Below are 19,916 nucleotides of genomic sequence, written 5' to 3' on the forward strand. Positions count from 1 at the left end.
TAATGACACAATTAAAAAAATAATAGTAAAAAATACATAAAATTTGAAAAAAATCATACACGAAATCATTGCGAATTTATAAGTTTTAGTATTAATTATGATTAGTCACAACGAAATAAATCGTATGTTTTTTATCATAAAAAATGGAGCTAAAATGATGGTTATAATAAGTACCTATGCTTTATACCTGTACAGAAAGTATCAATCATATTATAATTGTTGCGAATCACTTTTATATAATTTCACTGAAAACGATCGTATATGAATTGTATCTTTCTCAAGCATTTAATCGTCCTGAGACCATGGCATGTAAAATAAGGGATAAAATCTATATATGTAGAAGTTTGTTGTAGACTTCAACACTGGTATTCATACGGGAGAGAGATTTAGTCTATTGTAGATCATGATGATTATAATATATTACCTTCTAAATTAAGTGTCCTTCATGACTAGAAGCGGGTTTTGTATAGAATATAACGCATGGATTTACTGTACGTGTGTTTGTCTTTTCTCACAAACCAGAGTATCCAGAACTGTTGTATTGTTGGTATGTTTATTTGAATATTAATTTGCGAATGAAATGGCACATTATTTTGTTTAAAAATGTTGATGCTGTGTTCTTTCTTTGGTAATGAGTAATAAATGGTAAACACATAACTAATATACATTTATTGGTGATTGGCCGATTATTACACCAGTCTGTGTTAACCAGATTTCAGATTTCAGAGTCAATTTCACTATGTATTTATTTTTTTTTTTTAACTCAAACTTATATTATTGGATTCCGGCTTCTTGTCGGCAATATTCGCAAAATTCAACAACCTCAAATCTCATGTCCAGATTATATTCAGACATGTTTTTGCTGCTACTGTTCACACTGTCCTCTATGCTACTGGCCACCATAACAGTCACTCCGTTCAACCTGTGACGTCATAGATTGAAGAGTTCCAAATCAGCGTGACTGACCGATACGCTGATTAGCAGTCGACCGAAAGGTGCAAATCTCGTACTTCGATGTGCGATATCTCGGCATTCGGCCAACCGATTTTGATGCGGTTTGCGATATTCTTCTTTGGTGGTTACAAAGAATAACATATTTGATTATCTTTTTTCGTTCAGGGTACTATTTAAGAGTGAAACATGATATTATTTTGTGGAAATTTTCACACGCTGCCTGTACATGAAATGTGCATTACTCTCCACATTTTAGTTGTTATAAATGTAGATATATACTCGTCAAATCCATTTGTTGAAGAATTGTCCTTAGACAAACACCATGGCTGGCCTTGTCCACATCGTTGTTGGTATGTTGATATTATGCTTCCACAATGCGAGAAGTGTACCAACCGTCAGCACGGACCAATCCTCGATGAAAAGAGAGCAGCGAGTTACAGCGCTGGAAAGAACAATTCAGGGACTTCAGTCTCAGAATCAGCAATTAGTGGATTGTGTGATGAACATATCGTCAGACTATTTCGAAACTGTCAACTGCGCAAAGAAGATAGTCACAGCAGGCCTCTCTTGTGAGTAATATCTGTTTTTGTTTATTCTGCTTTATCATTTTTGCGTATTGCCCAATGAAGGGCCGCGGAATGTGTATGCCATGTCTCTTTATAATACGTGGTGAATATTGGTTCCATTCCGGGTTCGGATCCTTGCCATTCATTAACAACTCCTAAGCAGATTGACGCCACATTTACGCAAATCTCTCCGTTGGATTATCCATGTCTTGCCGACAAGTCTAGTCGTATTAGTATGTAAACGAATAGGTAATGTTACATAGTATCAAATTTCAAGAAAGAGATATCAAAATGTTAGAGAAAATTTGAAATGCCTGAGTTGTGTTGTGCAATATATGTCAGTTTGCATCTTCTAAACAATTTTCATACATAGAATCAAAATGGAATGGTATTCCAAACTTTCATTCACCAATATATTTTGTCTTTACAGTCGGAAGGACTGTAATGTTCTACGCCCAGCTGTCCCGCAGGTTATACAGTGTAGCCGTAGAACAGGGCATGGTGTTTGACACCGTTGTGACAAATGTTGGGAATTGCTACAGTGGCAACACTGGTGTCTTTACCTGCTGCAGGTCTGGCATGTATTTCATCACCTGGACTATTGACGTCAAAGCAGGGACTTATATCAATACAGAACTGATGATGAATACGTCATCCATTGCTTTCAATCGTGGCGTTGATGCTAACAATCTTTCTACCGCAAGTATGTCGGTTGTAGTTCATTTACATATCGGTGATGGGGTGTGGATTAGAGTCATGTTTCGCTCTTCGGTTACCTCGGATATTATCGGAGGTGAAACATCATCTTTCACCGGCTTTCTTATACAATGACCATGATCATCGCTTTCTGGTTGATTCTGATACCGATATCCTTACTGTCAGACCAAATGGACATCATCATGTCTCTGAGTATATGATGTTATATATTATGACAGTAAATTGTTGTTAGTGTGATTTATATAAACAACTGTTCCTGCTATTTTTTTTATCAAACGAGAGTAATTCAAATGTTTGTATACCAACATTACTCAGTAAATAAAAGCTGATGTTAATTGTTAACTACAGTTTGACCATTATGCTTGATCGAGTGTCAAAAACACACAGGAAAATATCAAATTTCGTATCAAAATTTCCATTTCTTTATCCTTTTTCTCGTCCTGAAAAATGTAGAGTAACTTATTTCACGCAAAAGATTACTCATTGTCCAAGCACATTCATACAAACACCGTTTCATATATAAATATACATGTATATATAAATATATATATAATCTAGGTATAAAAATGTTCTTCTACCGCGATAAGGGCGATAACTGTAGCGAGGATTCCTGAGCTGAAAAAAGAATCCCAATTGTAAACACGTGGGTCCGCGTAGTATCACTAAATGTCTCCTTATATGTATAATTAGATAGGTTTCAAATGTATTTCCTCTGTTTTTTTCTTTTTTAATTGCATAACTTGTCTGCGTTTTAGAAATTCTACTTTACTAAAGATGCATGGAAATATTCTCTTTAAAACACCATATATTGAAGTGCGACCTAAGCGACTTGACATTTTTTTTTTGCAAATGCTATGGTTGTAACTCGGATATGACTGAGAATAGTATGGTTGATATCGTCGATGAAATTTTCCAGAGAACCAGATTCAACTCTCCCTTTTTTTTGCTAGAGACCCAAGTAAATCTATTTTTGTGTCTATAATTCGCACTTATTAAATTGATTATCAATTTGAGTTATGGTTCCGTTATTGTGTCGATACTTTTTGTTGATATTGTAAGATGTTTAAAATGTTATAGCTCTTTATTTCTATATTTTTATCTTGTTTGGAAATTTCCTGTCTTCATTTCAAATTAATTGAAATTGATACATATGTAGTAGGCAGGATTTCTTATCGTGATATTTGTTTTGCAAGTGATGAAATTCTGTGCATTCATTTCCTTGTTTAAAACAATGTACAGTAAAAATCACGAAACTGCACCAAAAGACATACTGTAACAAATCTCCTAAATGGTTTATTGAAAATTACCGCTGCCAAAGTGTCGCATTTTCATTTAACCATGTTGTGTCGTTACAATGATGCGTTCGTATCTGTTTTATCAGTGAATGTAAAGCGGAATTATTAAATAATGCAAACTATTTTGATGTTTATACCAGACGCTGCTTAAGCAATTACCTTATTTTCTGCATAGCGCACATCATGGTCGATTAAGTGATTATGTAACCAATAAAATATAGTCATTTATTGCATATTGTCAGTAAAATATTGAAATTTATCAACCTAATAAAGCTTAAATTTTTACTGCAACGTTGAGCAGTGAAAATATGAAAACAAAGATTTGGTAGTGAAACTATACGATTTTGCGGGGATAATATGTTTGCCGTTTTTGACCAATCAGAGCGAACCTTTGTAACCACCCTTTTCTTCTACAGATCAATAAAGTATGCCATTCCGATGATATTGATATCTTCGGTGTTTTAATAGCACTTCCAGTTAATTTAGTACGCCATTTTAAAAATTTCCCTATATATTCTATATTAAAAATCGTTTTACATTTTAAACTTCTTCTCAAATTCCACCAGTGCGACTCAGCACAAACTTTGACAAAATGACAAGGAGATAGTACTGACCAAGTCTTGTTATCATGTGGTCAGTCCAAAATCCAATATGGCCACCATGACGTCATGTATTGAAAAGTTTAAAATGGCCATAACTAAAAAAAATATTCTTCTACACAGGTCATGTAATTATGGTATTTGTAGATAATTCCTAGAGCTAACTTTTTTCCACTAAAAGTTTTCAGGTCAGAGGTAAAATAAAAAATAGATACAAACAGAAAAAATGATTCCGCCGCCGGTGCGTATCGAACGCGCCACGACCGAAGCCAGCGGCAATGCTTGTCGAACGAACGCGTCACGAACGAATCCAGCGCCAATTCGTAACGAACGCCTCACGAACGAATCCAGCGACAATTCGTATCGAACGCGTCACTTCGAAGTCTAGCTTCAATGCATATCGAACGCGCCACGAATGAATCCAGCGACAATGCCTATCGAATCCACACATATATATATATATATATAGTCCGATATGTATCGAACATGCACTCTCCGAGTCCAGCACCTTATATCCTCTACCTCTGATGCTTACTCTGCCGTTTGAAAAAATAACAAATCATTCAAATGCTAACATTTTCGTAAGTAAAACGAAATAAACGACGTTGAAAATCAACTCAAATATCTTCTCTCCCTTCAAAGTTAATAATAGAATCATTTTGGTCCTTGAAAAAAACACACTTAAACATCTCCGCCCTTCGTCATCTTCGACTTCCTTCGGGCGGACAGCCATTAACACAGCATTGCCTACGACAAAGGTGTACTTTACTCACTACCGTAGTCACGTGGTCTCAGACAAAGAAGTCTTATCCAGCCGTTACACATGTATGTATATATACGTCTTGTGTATTTACAGAGATTATTTTCGAATAAATATGCTGAGATAACCTTTAATAATGGAGTTCTTTTGTTGTTGCGAGAAAACGAGAACTGTTACACTATCACACTTATACCACTCGCCATCGTTTACATTACACATTTACACTACAAGCATAACGTATAAACTAAACCAAATGCTTGTCATCAACTGGGGGATAAACATATCTTGATTATCCTAAGAAGAAGTCAACATGTCTATCGTGTAAATAAAATGCGCTTATACCACTCGCGCATCATTTACATTACAGACTTCCACTACTAACATAACGTATAAACTAAACCAAATGATTGTCATCAACTGGGGGATAAACAGATCTTGATTATCCTAAGAAGAAGTCAACATGTCTATCGTGTAAATAAAATGCGTACTACTTCCCATGGTGTAGTTGCTATATGAGTATGTAGATAGTCGCCCTGACCATTTGTTGAAGAATCGTCCCCAGACAAACATCATGGCTAGCCTTGTTCCTATCCTTGTTGGTATGTTGATATTAAGCTTCCATAAAGCGAGAAGTGCGCCAACCGTCAGCACGGACCAATCCTCGATGACAATAGAGCAGCGAGTTACAACGCTGGAAAGAACAATTCATGGACTTCAAACCCAGAATCAGCAATTAGTGGATTGTGTGATGAACATATCGTCAGACTATTTCGAAACTGTCAAGTGCGCCAAGAGCATCGTCACAGCAGGCCTCTCTTGTGAGTGATATTTAATTTTACTTGTTTATTATACTTTAATTTCTAGGTTCAGTTACATACAAGATACTGGTTAGTATATATTATTTTCGCTTGTGAAATACGGGTATGGGATCTCTCAACGTATCGAAAATGCCGCTCGCAAATCGTAAATCTGCTACTGTACAACATAACAGTGAGATTTAATAAAGCCTTCGATTGATTCTACGATATGAAAAAAGATACGGATTGTGTATTAACGACGAATGTATCAATTCCGATCAACATTAAAATGATGTAACCTGAACTCCTGTTTGTATAAAGTACAAAAATAAGCTCTGCCTATCTGCATATATCTTCACAGATAGATGATGCATATTTACATGAATCTACTTTTCGTAGGGTACACATATACTTAGTATCTGAAGCAAGTCTTCTGCATCGTCGGCTATGTTTAATATAGTATATGTAGCCACAAGAACGTGTTTCACAACGTTATCGATAACAACGAAGACTGGGACAAACCAATTACTGTAAACGTGATACTTAGTTCGTTAAAACTGTTAAACATACACGTAATTCATTTGAAATGTATAATAACCCTTGTAACAACCTATATAGTTGGCTGTTATAATACATAGGGATATCCCTGGCCCCTATGTATGATAACAACCAGCTGTGGGTCAGAGAACAATCGCAGAATAAAAGAATTAACTTCCATTGAAGGATTCATTGTACATTTTGTTGCTTGCATGTATTGATGAAAGGAAGTAAACCTCGTTCAAATGAAGTGATGAGGAAATGATTCATGTACAATTTGCATGAGGTTCACTTTCATTAATCGGTCCATGCAAGGAAATAATAATAAAAAAAATCCATGCTTATATTTACGTTGACCAATTTATAACTCCTAACGCTTATTGACAGAGGCTATGGGACAATTGGTACACTCTTCGTCGTTTCTTGACGACGACGATGATGATGATGATGATGATGATGATGGTAGGGTGTCAGTTCGCTAGATTTAACATTTTGTTTATACCAGAGTCTTTTGTGTTGTCAAAAAGTGTTAAAATTGGGGATACGCTTTATGTCACAGCTAAAATGATATCCAGTATATCAAATTGGAGATACAGCATATGTTTTCTTAACTGCTTTAAGCTGGCATTTTTTTCAAATAAATTATATGTTTCACTTGTGTTGATATACGTGTATAATTTTGTTACACAAATCACAAAATGAAAGTGCATTTAAGCCCAAGTCGGTACAACATTAGATCCCCTGTGTAAACAGTGAACGTTTTCACACGCAGGAGAAATGTGATTCGCTTCAGGCGACCTAAAATCAAGTGATCTTAGTTTACTAGTTGATTTAGGTAGTGAAAACTATCACGGCCTTGCATTTTCCCTATACATTGCATGGTCATATTTCAAGGAGCCCCTTTAAAATATAAAAACGTGCAAGACATCATTTCGGAGCAGTTTCAACTTGGAGTAGATTAGTTATCAATAACGGAACACTCGGACGGGTGTTTCACTTCGGTGCATTTAGTAGAAATGCTGTTAATGTCAAAAAGATGAGCAATCTAACGCGTTAACATTGAACGTGTTAAACACATTTAACGCGTTATATATAGAATAAACTAGTTTAAACGCGTTAATATTTAACGCGATAAATGTTTTCCTGGCATGTAAAGCGTAAAATGTTGACTCTTTTATAACGCGATACATGCAGTTCGATCAGGTTCATAACTATTTCAACGCGTTAAAAAACACTATCAGATTGACCAATCAGTTGCAGCCCCTTATCAACATTCGGATGAAGGACATCTTTATTGAAGCTGAAGTGAAATGTTACCGCATTCAATGTTACTCTCCAAAACAAACCTATAGAAACCAACATTCACCCTTTCAAATATTTAGGTAGCAGTGTACAGTAAAAATGCCCAATTCTGGAAAAATATGGCACATGATTTAGATATGTAAACAATGCCAGTTAACCCTATTTATAACCTCTAATAAAGTATATATATTTGTAATCTGTACAACATTTGCAATTTTAATACAGCTCTGAAGGATAAGTAAACTGATATTTTCTGTGATTTTTAGAGCTGTGAATACCATGGTAACAGCTTAAAAAATGATCAAAAATTGCCAAATATTATGATATTTCACCCAAAATGACACAATTCTCTACACATTTTTTTTTCTGAAACCTATCTAAAATTAAATATCCCTATCCCAAAGACAGAATTAAAGGGGTTTGGACACATAGGGTATTTTTCCATTTTCTGTTAGCCCGACCCCATAAATGTTGGCTGACACAGGTTTTACCTCGCCTTACAAAGCTGTTTATCTATTTTAGGCCAGTAGGGGGATATTGCTGCTGGCTGAAAAATTTTAATGAGCTAGGTGGTCACGTGGTCCGACGCGTCATCTGCTTCACCTCACCAGTATCACTAGGCTAGAATCTGCCTTGTTATATGCATTTATAGAGGGAAACTTCAAAGAGCCCCATATTATTTTGTAAACATTGAAAGCAATGACAGTGAATGTCCTGATTTTATCATCTTACATGTTTAGATTTTCTTTCCACACCTCATGTCTGTAATTGTATAATCAAAATAGTAGACCAGCGGACAATATAATAACCTTGGTAATTTACTAATATCACATGTCATCTTTTTATATTTAAACAATGGCATATACACTATAGGTCTACTCAGAGATGTAAATATCACATATGTGATATATACATCTCTGGTCTACTATACAGTGAGGTGACAAAATGATCTCACTTGTGCAGTCTTTTTACGGTGATTAATTTTCCTAGCCTTGTTAACCATTTTATTTTTGGCATAATTTGATAAGATTTTGTACACTTTTAAGAACATGTTTTATACCCTTTCCTGACGTAATATTACCATAAAAATATCCATTTCTTAATTTTGCAAGATAAAGATTTGATAAAAATGCAGTAGTTTGAAATACAGTTGTCTCATCCTGATGTAATTTAATTAGATAGTACGTAATCACAGAACTGATTTTTTTTTTGTTTATCTGAGACGATACATGGGTTTTTTGTACATTGAACTTTGAGGATTTCCTTTGTACATATTAAATCAAGAATTTTTAAATATTGGTTGAAATTAAAGCGTCCAGATAATTTTTTACTCAAAGCATGTAATGATGACATGTTGGAAACTAAAGATCCTTGGATTCTTTATTTAAATCAGTAACTTTGCACTGTCAGTCTTGGGTAAATGTTTGAAGAAATCAGTTATTGTTCTGACCAATTTTACAGTAATGTATTCAAACAACGTCCTTTTTTGACAATTTCCTTAAAGAATGTTTTATGAAGGTTATGAAGGAAATGTATTTGATGTGGTGAAAATGTTACGCAGATATTCGTATTGATTTGATTAAAACATATCATTTTAAATACCCTAGTATGTTTAAACGTATTCAGTTACTCAAAGTAGAAAATATAAAAGAACTTAACAATTTAGGAAAATATTTATCACTAGCAAATAAACTACAGGAAAGATTGTTTATAAGATTTTAATTAGAATATAATCATTTTTAATGATTATTTCTCTGTTTCCCTGTAACAAATCTGACAAATTAGCTTATTGAATTATAAATCATGTAAGAGTGGATGCCTTTGTCAATTAATGTTATATACTATTTTATCCAATAAGTTGTAAAACAACTTATGGAATAAAGTTGAATTTAATATAGTTGTTTAATGAATAACGGGATCATCACTGGAGTACATGTAACCAATTCACTGTTGTAACCCAATATATTAATGTAAAGTATTCCCACATCACAAAACCTTTGATAGATAGTGTGTAAATAGTGATTTAATGCGACACACATTTGGGTGTTTATAACGTTAGTTATACTATCATCTCGGCAGCAGTGAACCTGTGACGTAGGAGGCTGACCGACCTCGTTATCAGAATGAAATTTTGCATATAGGTCAGTTGTCCAGATGGGCCCATGCTGTGCCCTGTATCTCAGCGTGTATATACACAACCCCAGGAGTGTGAGGGTAATTTGACTGGCTTTTCAGAAAACCAACCTATAGACAACTTTAACCTTTCTGTGTCTAAAACCCTTTAATATTGTTTTGACATATGTTGTAAATAAAGTTTTCCGCTATCTCACCTTTTCTGTGGGCTTCCATTTTTCGCTGTAGGCAAAACTAAATTTCCTGTGCAAACACACTTTCGGAAAATCCGGAAATTTAAAATCCGGAAACCAATTTATTAATTTTTGTTTTAACAAATGTGAAGCCAGTATGTACTACTTCATATACTGAATATACTAATTATAGTGTACATTTATTTTTTTTCATTTTTTATGCATATCATAATACAGGAGTTATTTGCTTCACAAAAAATTGCCCTTGGCCAGACTGTCCTACTATAAATACAATGGTTTCTTTCTAACAAAGGTATGAGTGTGGTATTTAGTGCTATTTCTAGAAAGATTTGAATTGTTGTTGCTTTTTTCTTTTTTTTTTTCTTTTTTTTCTTTTTTTTTTTCTTGGATGAAAAATATTTTTCTACTTTGGTCATATTTAAAAATGATTTAGTAGTTGGGTTGAACAGTGTTGAAAACTTCCTTTAGGCAAGTTGAGATTCTTTATGAATTCGTGTCCATTTGTATTTACAGTCGGGAGAGCTGTGATGTTCTTCGCCCAGCTGTCCCATACGTTATCCAACGTAGCCGTAGAACAGGGGGTTGTTTGACACGTTGTGACAAATGTTGGGGATTACTACAGTGGTCACACGGGTGCCTTTACTTGCTGCAAGTCTGGCACGTATTTCTTCTCCTGGACAATTGACACATCAGCAGGACAGCGCGTCAACACGGAACTGATGATGAACAGTTCATCCATAGCTACAAACCGCGCAGGTGACCAAAACTATCATGCCACCGGAAGTATGTCGGCTGTGATTCATTTGCATATCGGTGATGAGGTATGGATCAGAGTCAAGTATCGTCATCCAGCTACCTCATATATCCGCGGGGAAAAAACGTCATCTTTCACCGGAGTTCTTATACATTGATCACGTTCCATGACGCCTGGTTAGTTCCGGATATTTTGATATTTGAATAACATACCCATCATAAAATTGAACATTAAAATATCTCTGAGATTCTTACAAACGTTGTTCTGACTATATATCGGGTTATACAATATGAAAATACATTGTATATAGTTTGATGCTTATAAATGAGTGTGCATATTACACTGTGCTTATCATCCGAGACAAAGATCGGTGGCTTTGTGTAATTGATATTTAAAACGTATGACTAAACCTGGATTAAAAATAGCATTGAAGAGATAGAAGATGCCACACATTTATTATTGTATTCAGTAAATAAAGAAAAACACTGAGCTTTGACGATAACTATTTTTGATGTTTGTTTCAAGTCCACGTAGAAGATTTGTTTTTAAATACTTTAATTTACTTTACGTTGACACCAAAATCAACGAAAATGTCAGCTTATTTGGGCATACATTCAATTGGCAGCTTGTATCTTTATGTACATGTAATATGAAACTCCTGCTAAAAAGTCTTCCGATTGAACTAGACTGCTACCCTTCTAAGCTACCTATTAGCGTACGCTACACAAAGGAATAATGAGTAACAATCTTGAGTAGGAATTTCTTCTCCGGCGTGTGTGTATCTTTATTGCGCATGTCATGCCATCACGAAAATGGTTACTTCCGCTGAAGTGATACTAAATATTCTCTTCGCTTGTTTTTTCAACCAATGTGTAGATTTACTCTTGACGCTGAAATTCACCGCATCATGTGTATATTACAGGTTTTCCGCATCTTAAATTAGCAATTACCTGTCCTTCGTGAGCGAAGCTTAGCCCTTGTCGAGAGTAGAGAACAAAGGGAACCATTTTACAATCAACCCTCATGCCCCCGTTTGAGTACAACTTGTCGGAGTTATTCCATCAGTGAGCGCTGATCGATATTAGATGAAGTCATGAGTCATGTCTGGAAAACGACATACATGTTAGGTGGAGATGCTTCCTCTTTGTGTGATAAAATGAATAACAACAACTGTATTTTCATTTCCAGTGTTAGTTTCTTATTCTTCCTTAATCTGATATTTGTTATAATCTATCATTACAAGAAATGTTACATGATATCCTCCATAACAAATTTGGGTTTTTTTTCTTTTTCTTTTTTTAAATAAATGTTCAAATTCCCATATTTTAGTGATCTATAGAAAAAAAATGTAGCATCTTTCCACCTTATTATCAAATAATCTTTTTTCTTTAATATTGCTTGTTTTTTCTTACGTTCAACGACTTGGTATTACAATTTTCGACGTTGATATCGACTATCGCCGAAAAGTTATCATGCGATAAATTCGAAAGATACTAGATGATCACAGACATATTCATGGTCGATAATTTGATCTTATTTGGAAATATGACGTCGGGTGTGTTTAGTGCTGGTTGGTATGCACACTGTTCAACGTTACAATCCTCCATTCCATTTTAAGAATGAAACGTTCTCCTAGTTTGGCTACGTCGATGAAGCCAAAAACGCTTACCCTACGGCACACCTGGTCATTGTCCCGACGCGAATCCATCCTTTTGTTCGTATTTTAACCTTATTTTGTAAATTTTGTGTCCGAATTACGTGTGCGTTATAACGCCTGTTTTCTGTTTTTGATCCAATACGTTACTCTTATTGATCATACTTAAAACAAGACGATTTATGTTAAAATATAGATTAACTTGAAGACAATTCAACAAAAGAGACGGGTGTTCTCAGTATATGTAATGCGGCCAGCATTCTAACCAACATCAAAAAAAATGTACGCCCAACACAAGCAAGGGCGACACCAACAGATTAGCAGGATAAACAGTCACACATAAATTGTACAGACCGTCTGATATTGAGAGACCATTCAACCATGAAATCAGAAATCACACGAAGTGTAAAGGATATCTACGAATCAACAAAACGCATGCCAAGTAAGCTCAATTCTGGGATGCAAGTAGGTCTGCTTGACTCATCAATGTCTTCAATACAGCAGTAGATCTGTGAAGTTGTCTATATCATCCCCAACATATGCTGAAGATTAATGAAATGGATAGAGACACCTTTGAAGACATTAGCCACCAACTGGTAAATAAAAGTAAAATAATAGAGAGACTGATGGTCGTTACAACCAACTTTTCTCTGGAGAACGTTTACCATTTCAAGATGCCACCCAGGTGACAGTCCTAATATGTTTACGCAATGTACTCTAATCTCCATTTTCATTTGTATAAATGATATGTAGACACCAATTATCCAAGTCGCTTTTGCAACGTGAATATAGGATACTATCATCTGCCTGATTTTGATAGTTACCTTTTTGTCATTGAGAGAACATGTAGCACTAAGTTCTTCAAATCAACGTAGAAAGAGAAATATAACCCACCGTCGGATTTCCGAGCATATAGCGAACCAATTATAGGTAACAATCTGTCAAAAACAAACCAAAACAAACAAAAAACAAAAGCGGAAGCATGTTCGTTTATGCGGAAATGCAAGTTTGTCTGTTTTTTAAATGTAATATAAATATGTACCCCTCATCGTGCCCCATTATCAAAGAGGTATAGCGACAGGCCGGATTCAGATCAGTGTCGATGACAGCATTATAAAACGTAAGGTGAAATGATGCAATGAATGTATACGTTTACGATCAGTAATAAAATCATTCAATAAGATTTTTTTTTATTTTTTTTTTATTCTGCATTCGTTGTATTAATTCTCTGTTCCAGGGTATCACACAGCTTCAAAAATACCAAATGGCATCATTTTATTTTTGTTTTTTTTCTTGACTGGTCAAAATGAATTATTTCTCCACACCAAACCCCCTGTAAAAAGGTAAAAATAGGTAGGAAGTTCCAATAACAACGGTTATTGCTGTTTTATATCATAGGTTAATTCCAATTTTCTTATAAGATTTGTTTCATATTGCTGACTCGGTTGGCGCGTGTCCGTGTTTAAAAGCAAAAGAAATTTTATATATGTGTTTTTCATATTTACAGGGTTTCTATGTTTTCGACAAATAGAAACATGCTGTGAGAGCCTTATATCCTGACGTTCTTGTCATATTGTAAGAACATGAGAACCGATACATTATTACGCTGTTAAAATTTAGCCAGATGTTTGCCATAAACGAGAGAATGTTAATAGTGAAATATGATATTATTTTGTGGAGAATTTCACACACTGCCTGTACATAAAATGCGCATTACCCTCCATATTTTAGTTATGTGTGTAGTTATAAACTCGCCAAATCCATTTGTTGAAGGATCTTCCTCAGACAAACATCATGGCTGGCCTTGTCCATATCATTGTTGGTATGTTGATATTATGCTTTCACAATGCGAGAAGCGCATCAACCGTCAGCACGGACCAGTCCTCGATGACAATAGAGCAGCGAGTTACAGCGCTGGAAAGAACAATTCATGGACTTCAAACCCAGAATCAGCAATTAGTGGATTGTGTGATGAACATATCGTCAGACTATTTCGAAACTGTCAAGTGCGCAAAGAGCATCGTCACAGCAGGCCTCTCTTGTGAGTGATATTTTATTTCAATTAAATTTTACGCTTGCAAAGCATTGTCACTATTCAACAATACCAAATGTTTACCATTCCTGCATGGAAATATTTACCCTTGAATATGTGCATGAAAATGTTGGAGTACAGGAACTGCTTTACCAAACACACGTTGTTGTTGTTTTTTTTGTTTTTTGGTTTTTTTTTTGTTGTTTTTTTAAATCCAAAAAAGAGTGAATATCTAAAAAAGAAAATGAAAAATATAGCTAAATGTTTTGTGTTATTAATGGTTGTTTCAGACGTAAAAACAGTTAACGCGACCCATAGTATATATTCTTGGAGGAGTTGCTCAATCAAAGTAAAATCCAATCCCTAGATTTATTACGTTTTAATCTCTGTAGGTTTACCGACATATAAGATACGAGTAAGTGTTATTTTTTTGTATTATTATCATTATCTTTTAGTGTTTATTTGATGTATCATCTCGCGGACAGTCAGTGCTGATTTGAGTCTCATACCGGTAGCTTGTGGTGGCTTTTTCTCTGAAAGGGATATTTGTCCTGTTTCAATCCGCTGTATTGAAAACCATTCTTCTACTTAGATACTGGTATTTAGAAAAGATATATATCGCATTTAGCTTTGTCAAAACGACAAATATTCCTTGTATCCGAGAAAATGTGCTTCTACAGGAATATGGATGTGTAAAAAATAACAAATGATACAAATTAATGGAATACATTGAGTACATACTTTACAAGCTTCATTCAATGATTGAAATATTTTTATTCTAATCAACTGATTTACGACAATGTGTAGACATACGGCAACTGTTGAAAGAAATTTGTTTTGTAATAAGACACCAATGTCAGTATAATGTTGAGTGTCGAGATAATAAACAACGGTTGGAAACATTAGCACGAGTGAAAGTTTCAAATGTGATATACATGAAAAAACAGTCATTGGATACTGTATGCTTACTGGGAACCATTGTCATTGTCGCCCCAGTTCCACCATTGTAGCAAGGTTTTAAGATCTGAACATGTAATCTAGGTTTAGGTCTAGTCGTCCAATTTTTTTGTCAGTTACGGCACAGTTGATTTTTGAGATAAATTTCGGTTTCCGAGCATTAAAAAATACTTTCGCTAGTAAAATACAGCTGTAGGATCGCAAAATATATTAAAAAACGCCCTGCGCACATCATGCATACATCGTCCGCACATCCGTATAGGGACCACAGAACCAAATCAAAAATAGATTGTGGGTTTTCCCCGTTTGGGTAGAAGATTTAATAGGAAGGTGAATGCATCGGGGCCTACTGATTGGATATTTAGGGGAGAGAAGTTTCCAAAGTTTTAATATGTGGGTTGGGCAATACATGTAGATCTAAAATATATAGAAAAACAGTTATTTTTTTTGCTAGCCTGTTTTTGTCAGGGGGAGTTAAGTAAGTGTGTATTTTGTTGTAAAGTTAGATGAATTTTTGGTGCTGAATTAAATACAAGATGGTGGCTGCCATATAAAAAAAGTTCAAATTGGTAGAATTTTTTATCATTCCATTTAGAGGTTTCCGAGATGACATACTTCAAAATTATGGCTACTGGACCAGTGTTGAAAACTCCATTTAAGCAGTACAGTGATAAACGTTAACATTACCGTCTATGGGAAAACATTTGGTTCCGTGGTCCCTATAAATATACGATAAGTGAAAAGGCACAAATACGGAATATATCTATCAAGGACGACAAATATATAGAATACAATCACAATATAAATTCCTCTAATACGAATTCGTGTTGTTATGAAATAAAACATAAGCTATGGTTATCTTAATAGACCCATACAGATAGACAATATATATAATTTTGTATCTACATTTCTTAATGTACATATACTAATTAAGCAGCTGCCTTCTTCAACATCGCCTTAGGTACTGTATAATGTTCATCTGTAGCCAAGGGGTGTGTTTCAACACATTATGGAAAACAAAGGAATGCGATGGATTTTTAAGACTAGCGAAATCCAATTTTAGTAAAGTTTTTTTTTAACAACAAGTAAAAATATGTGAATATAGGGTAAATTAATTGGAAATAATCGTTATATCGTCACTCTCCGTATATTTTCATCCTGTCGATGGCCAGTGAATGCTCACAGAATCATCGAATTTAATGTTATATTTCCACTTACATATTTATTTATTAACACAATATTACATGCCTTGTAAAGTGTTGTCGCTTGTTCTTACGTTGATTGTATTGGCATTTGAAGAGTGTATACACAAGAGGGTTCGGTATGACTTCTCGATGGGACACTGTGGCCGCGGTAGCAGAGGTTTCCCGACACTTTATCACTAGCCCGCAACCTCTGGGTCGCGAGTTCAAAACAAACGTGGGGCAGTTGCCTGGTACTGGCCGTAGGTTGGTGGTTTTTATCTGGCTTTCCTTCACCTCCAAAACCTGGCACGTCCGTAAACAACCCTGGCTGTCAATAGGACGTTAAACGAAATAAGCCAAACCAGATCGATGGGACACTCGACATTTCACGCATGAATGACGAGCGATAATAAAAAAGGTCAATGATCGGAGTCTTATTTCATCACTAGACTTTTCCCCCCTAACCGGTTCCGAACGATTTAACATTATTCGGTATATTTGCCCAGTTTGTATCGCCCATCGTGCGCATTTTCGCTTGTGGGATAAGTACATCGCGCGCACATCGTGTAAGGATCACACAACTATTAACTTAATGTGATATATATTTTCATACCGAGGACATGAACATTTTATTATTGTATTTTAAGCCTTAAATGTTGTTGGTGAACAGTATTTAAACTTTACCCTTCATAAAAAGGTTTCTTATTAAGTCATGTCCTTTGTATTTACAGTCGGGAGAGCTGTAATGTTTTTCGCCCAGCTGTCCCATACGTTATCCAGCGTAGCTGTAGAACAGGGTGTTGTGTTTGACACGGTTGTGACAAATGTCGGGGATTGCTACAGTGGTCACACGGGTGCCTTTACCTGCTGCAGGCCTGGTACGTATTTCTTCTCCTGGACAATTGACACATCAGTAGGACACCGAATCAATACTGAAATGATGATGAATACTTCCATAATAGCTATCAACCGTGCGGGTGATGCTGACCATTACTCAACCGCAAGTATGTCGGTTGTGATTCATTTGCATATCGGTGATGAGGTTTGGATCAGAGTCGTGTATCGTCACCCTACTACCGCAGATATCCTTGGGCAAAAGGCATCATCGTTCACCGGCTTTCTCATACAATGACCATGCTCTATGTCGTCTGGTCTGTTCTGGATATCAAACTTGACTACATCACTGTGGCTAAAGGATATCAAAATGCACAATATATAGAATAAATACTCGTTTTCATGCTTTATTCATTTAGCTCACTCACAACATATTTGCATACGTACTTTCCCGGCCACTGCACCGATCTCAGTAAATATAACTTCATTAAAAGGCATATCATAATCAATTTTTGCAATGCCTGTTTGTCTATTATCTCGGTTAAATCAGCTCGTATTTCACATATTTCAATATATATATTTCATCTATATTTTATATGAAAACAATATATCATTTTATCGGTTAGTTATTTTTCTAATTTATGCTTTTATTTTCTGGCTCCATCGCTTCAAAAGTAACATTTATTGTATGTCGGTACCACAGGAGTGACGTTACTTGTCTGTCGGTACCACGGATGTGACGTTACTTGTCTGTTGGTACCACGGAAGTGACGTTACTTGTCTGTCGGTACCAAGGAAATGACGTAACTTGTCTATCGGTACCACGGAAGTGACGTTACTTGTCTGTCAGTACCACGGAAGTGACGTTACTTGCCGAACAATTCCGTCTTTTAATACATTCATGTAAATTCACCTGTTCTTGTCTTTAAAATATCATCTCCATGACTCCTAATACCGTTAAATACACAATACTTAAAATGTCATTGAATTTGGTTTTTTCATGATGGTAAACTGTATATGCCCTCTGATTTACAACAGGCATAGTTTAGTGTATACATTTGTAATACAAAGAAGTAAAATGCATGGCGAATTACCAAGAACGATGACCTTTTCTGGTAACTCAATCCCACACACTATTGATTGTGTGGATTGCGCTAAAACAACTTTCAGTAATTCAAAATGACTGATAACAAGATGGTTATCAAAAGTGTAAACAGCCTCTTCATTCTCATGTTATAAATGACAGCAAGAAAAAAATGTTTATCACATTCAAAGTGAAGCCATACTCCATTTTGCACAGCTCGGTTGAATGTTCAGTATTAGGCTCTCGCTGAGATTAATATCAACATAAAAAAAACGTGAATGCTACAATGGATGCCGTACTTGAGAGCGATGAAGTTACCTAAGCGAAGGTGAAAGTAAGTAGTTCTTCAGCACATCAAGATTATATGAAGTAAAAAGTGAAACACTGAACACAAGCGTGCAGACAAATGAATATAGATGTGAAGGCCTTGTCGTTATTTTGGTTCCTTATTCTAAAAATAACACCCATCAACGACAAAACACCTGTTAAATATTTAGAACTATCTATTAAATATTTTTTAAATACCTACAAAATATCTACAAAAAACATACATAATATCTACAATATATCTACAAAATATTTATAAAATACATAAAAAATTATCTACGAAGTATCTTTAAAATACCTACAAAATACCTACAAAATATCTACAAAATACCTACAAAATATCTACAAAATATCTACAAAATATCTACAAAATACCTACAATATACCTACAAAATACCAAATGAAATAACCGCTGAAAAAAATGTGATTCAGGAGGATAAGCTTTTCAGCTATTCCAGGAAATTATGCAACATAAATAGCTCTCCTCCGGGTTTTTTGGGAAAAGGATTATCCGAAAGAAAACATTGCAATATCCGGATCGGAGTTTCTTCCCCTTAACCATAAGAATTCGGTTGATCTCCATGTCCATAACTGGACCACTTGGTTAGCATAACGGTACTAGCATGTAATATTCTACGTGAACACTACTTATGATACGAAGGATGGTTATTAACATATTTCCAAAGTATGATGATGTTACTTAGCCTGAGATATCAACCATTTAAATGCACTACAATGAAACGTTGACCGGGTTTGTTTGAAACCAGCTGGCTTGTATATCCGGAAATAGCCTGGATGTCTACTTATTAAATATCATGATCTAAGACTATCTATTTCAGTTTACAGATTTAAGTTCATGATATTTGTAATGTCAAACATGTTTTTGCTCGTTAAACAGGCTAAAGCGCTGACAGTGTTTAAAATAACATTAAATAGCACCAATGTTATAGAAATATATCTAATTGACACCAATTAATCAAACCACATCTTAGTTATCAGACGTAGAGACGGACTAAAATAGCATTTTGCTGGGATGCAATTCGTTGATTATTTACTTTAAATATGAAACAAAAAGATAAGCTGACGTATTTTGGAAGATGATTCTACATCTTAACTCTTCGTATTATCCTGAAGTACCTCTTCTTACCTTCAATAATGCTTACTCTTTTAAGGAGAGGTAAAATCTTCAAAAATGATTCACCAAAACTGACTATTTACAATATAACTATTTAAAGA

General features: G+C 35.1%; 2 protein-coding genes across 4 annotated transcripts; both read left to right on the top strand.

The window, feature by feature from the left end:
• The first annotated feature begins 1,276 nt into the window (after positions 1 to 1,276).
• On the top strand, positions 1,277 to 2,590 carry LOC117340560. Its single transcript, XM_033902318.1, has 3 exons — positions 1,277 to 1,523; positions 1,951 to 2,223; positions 2,586 to 2,590. Exons 1-3 carry the CDS (start codon positions 1,277 to 1,279, stop codon positions 2,588 to 2,590), a joined length of 525 nt encoding a protein of 174 aa, XP_033758209.1.
• Positions 2,591 to 5,405: 2,815 nt separating this feature from the next.
• Positions 5,406 to 18,252, top strand: LOC117341180 (complement C1q-like protein 3). Of its 3 annotated transcripts, none has more exons than XM_033903025.1 (2): positions 5,406 to 5,709; positions 10,368 to 10,865. In XM_033903025.1, exons 1-2 carry the CDS (start codon positions 5,463 to 5,465, stop codon positions 10,442 to 10,444), a joined length of 324 nt encoding a protein of 107 aa, XP_033758916.1. In that variant the 5' UTR covers positions 5,406 to 5,462; the 3' UTR covers positions 10,445 to 10,865. The 3 variants fall into 3 exon arrangements, with proteins under 3 accessions (XP_033758916.1, XP_033758915.1, XP_033758914.1); XM_033903024.1 differs by lacking the exon at positions 10,368 to 10,865 and adding an exon at positions 17,167 to 18,252 and having other exon boundaries at positions 5,428 to 5,709; XM_033903023.1 differs by lacking the exons at positions 5,406 to 5,709; positions 10,368 to 10,865 and adding exons at positions 14,020 to 14,303; positions 17,167 to 18,252.
• The last annotated feature ends 1,664 nt before the right edge of the window (positions 18,253 to 19,916 follow it).

This window comes from Pecten maximus, chromosome 13, assembly GCF_902652985.1.
Source record: "Pecten maximus chromosome 13, xPecMax1.1, whole genome shotgun sequence".
NCBI lineage: Eukaryota > Metazoa > Mollusca > Bivalvia > Pectinida > Pectinidae > Pecten > Pecten maximus.

Coding starts and splice junctions, on each gene's coding strand:
- LOC117341180 (XM_033903024.1), top strand. CDS start 5,463: ATGGCTAGCCTTGTTCCTATCCTTGTTGGTATGTTGATATTAAGCTTC. Junction 5,710..17,166: donor CGTCACAGCAGGCCTCTCTT/GTGAGTGATATT, acceptor TTGTATTTACAG/TCGGGAGAGCTGTAATGTTT.
- LOC117340560 (XM_033902318.1), top strand. CDS start 1,277: ATGGCTGGCCTTGTCCACATCGTTGTTGGTATGTTGATATTATGCTTC. Junction 1,524..1,950: donor AGTCACAGCAGGCCTCTCTT/GTGAGTAATATC, acceptor TTGTCTTTACAG/TCGGAAGGACTGTAATGTTC.